We start from the raw sequence: 6,172 nt of genomic DNA on the forward strand, positions 1-6,172 counted from the left end.
AATCAGTGTCTAGCACACCTTCCTAAGGAAAGGATATGGACCAGAAGACAAATATAGGCCATCTATAGCCCCCCCTTAAAATGGCCTAGCAACACCCATGGTGAGTATTAGGCTTATCATTATTGCTGATCACTGTTGTTGTGCTATGTTATTGTAATATTTACCATTATATAATCAGAGGAGTAAGAGAGAGAAAACGCATCTCAACCCCCGTTGCACACCGTTTCCAGGAAACATGTCGTTCAAACCGGAAACCGTAGCGGTGCACACCGGTTTGAGCTTGAACTTGCCCCTGGTGTATATCATGCTACTAGAGTTTGCCAAATCTGATAGGTTCCTTTGCGTTCACTCCACCCTTTGCGTCGTGGATAGTCTCCTCTCATTGGCTGATTTCTCTGGAGCCCATCCTCGTTCGATTACTGCAACCAATGGACGTCCGTGATGTCATATGAGCTTTTGCGTACACGCCCCAACAGATCATGCGCAAAGCATTTTGGTACTTGAAGTTTAAAACGAAGCCTTCAGACTGAAACAAATATACAAAAAACTACAATAGGAGGTACGCCTTCGATCTCATGGACCGTCTTGACTTTTCATACTGCAGGTGAAATAAAAGCTCACAGAATCGGTCTTTGTCAGTCACGTGCGTTTATTATGTGTGACGTCACCGAGGCGCCATTTAGAAGGTATCGTTGCATTGAGCAGTGAACTAAAAGTGTACAGAGCCGTGCAGTAAAGACCGATTAAATCGTCATACTGGAGAAACAGCTGCAAACCAAGTAGATACGGTACCGAGATAATCTCAGCAAAATTTTTTTAGGAACCGTAATTTATGTAATTTGCCAATGATGATCATTAACAATTAACACTGATCCATACTAACGTTACCGGCCGCAAAAAGTTGAGTGCCACCGGCATCGCTGCCTCCAACCGTGTATTTTCAATTTAGGACAGCATATTATTTCCATATTTTCCAAGTGATACAGTAATCCCTATGTCATATGTTTGCCTGTTTCTGATTTATGTCTCTGTCATCACACTATGTTTCTGTGCTCCATCACTTCAGGGTGACAGCAGGTGCAGTAACGGTGTCCAGCAGAAAGGCAAGATGTTGTCAGATGCTCAGCTCTTTGATTTGGAGTTTGAAAAGTTGGTGTCTGAACTTACAGAGCAGGATTTCACTGATCCAGTTCTCACTGATGCCCTCAACAGACTCAGAGAGGTAGAGTAAACCTCTCCCAGTCTGTTTGGAGTGAGGAAATCTGCATGAAGACAAATAGTTAAGATGGCAGACAAAGCATTTGAAGTTTAAAACTCTAGAACAGATCTGAAACCATTCTGAAACAACACTCTATTGAATTATTTTATTATTTGTCAGTTTGGCTTTTCTTTTTTCTTTTGAAATAAGTATTTTTTTTATATATATAATTTTTCTTTAGGTGCTTCGGTACAATGCTCCTGGAGGCAAGAGAAACCGAGGCTTGTCTGTGTTTGGTTCGCTACAGGAGCTGGTCTCTCCTTCTGAACTGCCACCTGATGAAGTTCACAGAGCCCTTTTGGTTGGATGGTGCATTGAACTGGTGTGTGAAATTGATACTATTAATTGACTTTATGACAACGGATAATGACAACGGTTACTGACAATGCAAGTCAGCTTGCATTCAGAGTAAATGACTTCAAATGCAGTTTATCAAAGTTTATCATGGCACGAGTATCTTGGATGAACATTTAGTATACATTTACACTAACTGTAGATAGAGATTGGCAGAGGAAATAAACCAAACTTTTCCTTCTTAATTTTCTGACAATGAAGCATACGTCCATATAAAATTTAATGTAACCACTTAAATTACATTTAATGATAATAAAAAAACTCAAACTCACACACTTTAATTGTACAGCCTTTTTATTTAATGGAAAAAAAGTCACAGAATCTCAGAAGTGTAAAATGTCAGTGTCATAAAGAAAGACAAGTCTGATCCAGTTCATGCATTATTCAAGATTACTGGCTGATTTCAGGAAAGGAACGAACAAAACTATTAACTAGCCACTCTGGATACCTAGTATCCGAATGACATCTGCTATAACAACACCTTGATAGACTTTACAGCTTGATGGACAAAATGGCAGCAAGGCTTCTTAGTGCAGCGATTTGATTGCCAATTTGGGCTGTCAGTCATTTATCTGTCATAAGGTCAATTGCAATGCAAACGAACAAATAGTGCAGTGCAAAATGTTTTGTTTTCTCCCCAGCTTCAGGCTTTTTTCTTGGTGTCTGATGACATTATGGATGCATCCCTGACAAGAAGGGGTCAACCCTGTTGGTATAAGAAGGTAATTGATTGATTGATTGATTTATGATTGGTTTGAGATATATGCTGATGATACCGTAAATTGTTTATGTTCTAATAATATTTCCAATCAATTTAGTTTTATTCTTTGAAGTGGAATCTTTCAAAAAAAATTATATCATGTATTTTCTATCATGTAACACTAGTGTATATCAATTGTGTGGATTGTGTGCTAATCTATGTTGTTTATGTATTTGTCAGGAAGGTATTGGTCTGGATGCCATTAATGATGCTTTTCTCCTGGAGGGGGTGATCTACCGCCTTCTTCGCAGACATTGCAGAGGACAGCGCTACTATATTCATCTTCTTGAGCTTTTTACTGAGGTAACACACCTAAAAGATTCATTACTCTGTTACAGCAATGTGCACACATTTTAACTTATTATTGCTCACTGGCAGTGTTGGGCAGTAATGCATTACTTAGTAACACGTTACTGTAATTTGATTACTTTTTTAGTAACGGAATTTAACACGTTATAATTTTCAAAATAGAAATTAGAGTATAGTTACAAGCCGAGGTGTCTATACGTTACTGCCGCGTTACATTGCTGACAGAATGCAGTGTTTTATAATCTAGAGATTGTAAAAAGGATGTAGCACACGCACTGTCGAGTCAAGTGCCAGTGGATTAGAGACCTGCTCCCGCGAGTGGGAGAGTTCTTTCAGATACAGGTATTAGTATAATAAATCAACACTTTTGAAGCCTGAAAGCTATCAGATCTTCTCTGGTTGTAATATACCAAAGCATTCAGAACATGTTTGTCATTGACAGGATGACTACTTGGATTGTTATGGTGACCCCGCAGTGACTGGAAAGATTGGCACGGATATCCAGGACAACAAATGCAGCTGGCTGGTGGTGACCGCACTGGGCATCATGACACCTGAACAGAGGGCAGAACTAGAGGTGAGAAAATGTGGGACAGTTTCTAAAAGGAAATAATTGCAGAAAGCAACAGTCAAATGTGGTCAAGTTAACAGATTTTCCCTCTTTCTTTCAGGCATGTTACGGACATAGTGATGCTGAAAGTGTTGAACGGGTCAAGACTTTGTACGATACTCTGGAATTGCCTATCCGATACCATCAACATGAGGAGGAGAGCTATCGCCGTCTTCAAAAACTCATCCAGCTGCATGCCAAGAATCTGCCTCACGCTGTGTTTCTTAATTTTGCCAAGAAAATATATAAGAGAAACAAATAAGCCGTGGTTCAAAGAAAGGAAAGGGACTTCACTAGTGGATTTTTAGGCACACAGACTTGGGTGAAATAAAGATGCAGGGAGGGATTTTAGTGGTTGAGTAAATATGGAAATGGTAGGTTTTATCCGCACTTTAAATATACTGTCAAGAGTTGAATTATTTGTCATAACTATTTGTGTTTTCCCCTTTTATTGTTGCAGAAAAATACAATATGTTGATTCATAGGTCTTCCACATATTGCACATATAAACAACACCTGTCAGTGTTTCACTTGGGGTGTGTGTGTATATATATATATATGAATAAAACATATATTTTCATCAGGTTTTTGGATTGTATTTTCAACATCTTTGGATAAATGAGAAAGGAAAAATATGTATATATTATCATTGCACTGAGAATAAAAACCAACAAACAGCTGATCAGGTGCAATCCCAGTGAATAGATGCACATATTCTTTAAAAACAATTATTTAATAAGTTAAATAAGCAAAGAAATACCTAGATAAAATATCTGCCAAGGCAGAACACAGTGGTACTTTTTTTTCGGGAGACCTGTCACGTTAGGTTGTACTGTACATTTTTAGACTGTACTCACCTATCCAGTCATCCATCAATCCCCATCATTGCTGTAAATGTGGATTATAGAAAGACGAGAAATGTGCTTTTAATAAAGAACTTTGATCAACATTCTTTTTCCACGCACTTTTCTGTGAGAGGAGGTGTTTGAATGAGTGTGTGCAAGAGAAGTTTTGTGGGCTCGCTGCTCTCGGTTTGGTCCAGGCTGAGCAGAGATGCTGCTGAGGGGTGTGGTCTCGAGGATGGGAAGAGAGAGAGAGAGAGAAGAAGGGAGGGCTGGATGACGGAGAGATAGACAGGAGGAAAGAGAATAACGGCGTGTAATAATTTCAGAGTCAGGGCTCGTGCGATGGAATAGAGATCGAGATTTATATCCTTCTGGAAATTAGGTAATTTGTTTCGTATTGAATTGTGTGTTGGATTATGTGCGTTTTGTTTTATTTCCGGATTTTGCTGATGAATCTGTTTTGTTTATACGGTAAGGTATTCGAAGATATATCATAAACCAATACGTTATTATTGTCAAATTTTAGTCTCCTGTATTGATACAGTACTATTAAAGTCCACGGAGGAGGTGTTATCACAACTCGTATGTCATCACGTCTTATTACACATCATTTTTATACTCTATAAATATTTAATATATCAATCACCAACAAATAATTAATGCACAACGGCGTCTTAGATTACGGGATGTTCAAATATTGTATTGTATTTATATCAGTCATGAGTTTATTTACTAAACGCGCACTAGGCCTAGATTTACATCCTCTGTATCCAAGGACATTAGGCGCGAGCAGTGCATTGCCCACGGTGTTCATGAAGAGCAAAAACAGCGTTTGTCATTGCTATGATTTTCTGCTCCACGTGCCTTATGCAGAGAAAAATTATGCAGATTTTGTACAGTAGAATAAAGAGCTTTCTGGATATGTTAAGGATATGTTGATTAGCCTATATATAGGCTGTTTTTGTTCTCTCTCTTATGGGCATGGAAATATATTTAGATTAAATAATGTACAAATTCCGCAAATTAATACAAATTTGTTCTTATCTGAGGTCATCATAGCTTTGGGTGAATGCAGTAAAAGACTAAAAAGATGCCAAGTTCTGAATCTAATTGTCAGTTGGCAAATATTAGAAGGCATTTTTTCTTTACTCTTACAAATAATATATTATTTTAATAATGTTGATATAATATGCTTAAATGAAATACCGTTATAGGTAACATTATTATTAAAATTATTATAATTGAAATTATTATTAAAATCATTATTGTTAAAATTATATATTATTTATTAGACAAACAACTGAATAGTACTTAGCATGCAAGCAGTTTCTAAAAGCTGGTGTGTACAGTACACGTGTTTCAGTAACACAGAATAGTGTATACATTTTTATGCTAATAATATGTTATGTAAATAATATGTTTAATCTCAGTCCAGGAGCAACAGAGAAGTACGACTTTAACTACAAAATTTACCAAGTGATGCTAAATTGTGAAAACATTTTTTGTCCAATTTCTCAAGTAAGGTGGTACATTTTTGTGTTTCTAAACAAAATCTGTCTTTCTCAATATTTCAGGTACTAACTAGACCCAAGATGTGACCCCATATGTTTACAAACTCTTTAGAAAAACACCAGAATAATAATCAGGACATAAAAACTATCCCACCATGCACCCCTCCTCTCGTCCCTCTGTGCCCCCACGTTACCGCAGGTTTGTCAATAGGCGTACGGAGGTAAAACCAAGCCAAGGGGCTAAGAGGGAGGACAAAAACATGAACACAGCATCTTCATCCCCTCGTTGTGGCACTCGGGGACCACCTGAGTCTTCCAGGTTGAAGGGCCCCAGTCAAGGTGCACGAGCCCCAGTGGTTCAATCCAAACTGGTGCGGCCACAGAAGAATGGTGCTAACGCAATACCAGCAATCTCAAAACCAAAAAGTGGACACACTGTATCAAACCTAGTCTCAGCTGTGGATCCAAACTGCAATGAGCCCAGCCTACCTTGTCTGTGTTGTGATGGCCATTCACCTCAGGATA

At 38.2% G+C, this 6,172-nt stretch overlaps 1 protein-coding gene across 1 annotated transcript; it reads left to right on the plus strand.

The window, feature by feature from the left end:
- Positions 1-713: 713 nt before the first annotated feature.
- Positions 714-4,229, plus strand: LOC107596702 (farnesyl pyrophosphate synthase-like; the record flags this gene model as incomplete). Its single annotated transcript, XM_016287499.1, has 8 exons — positions 714-788; positions 1,067-1,222; positions 1,440-1,580; positions 2,254-2,334; positions 2,553-2,714; positions 2,982-3,023; positions 3,124-3,258; positions 3,353-4,229. Coding segments are annotated over 8 exons (993 nt in total), but the record flags the coding sequence as incomplete, so codon positions are not given.
- Positions 4,230-6,172: the final 1,943 nt, after the last annotated feature.

This window comes from Sinocyclocheilus grahami, unplaced genomic scaffold, assembly GCF_001515645.1.
Source record: "Sinocyclocheilus grahami isolate Dianchi unplaced genomic scaffold, SAMN03320097.WGS_v1.1 scaffold222.1, whole genome shotgun sequence".
NCBI classification, from domain to species: domain Eukaryota; kingdom Metazoa; phylum Chordata; class Actinopteri; order Cypriniformes; family Cyprinidae; genus Sinocyclocheilus; species Sinocyclocheilus grahami.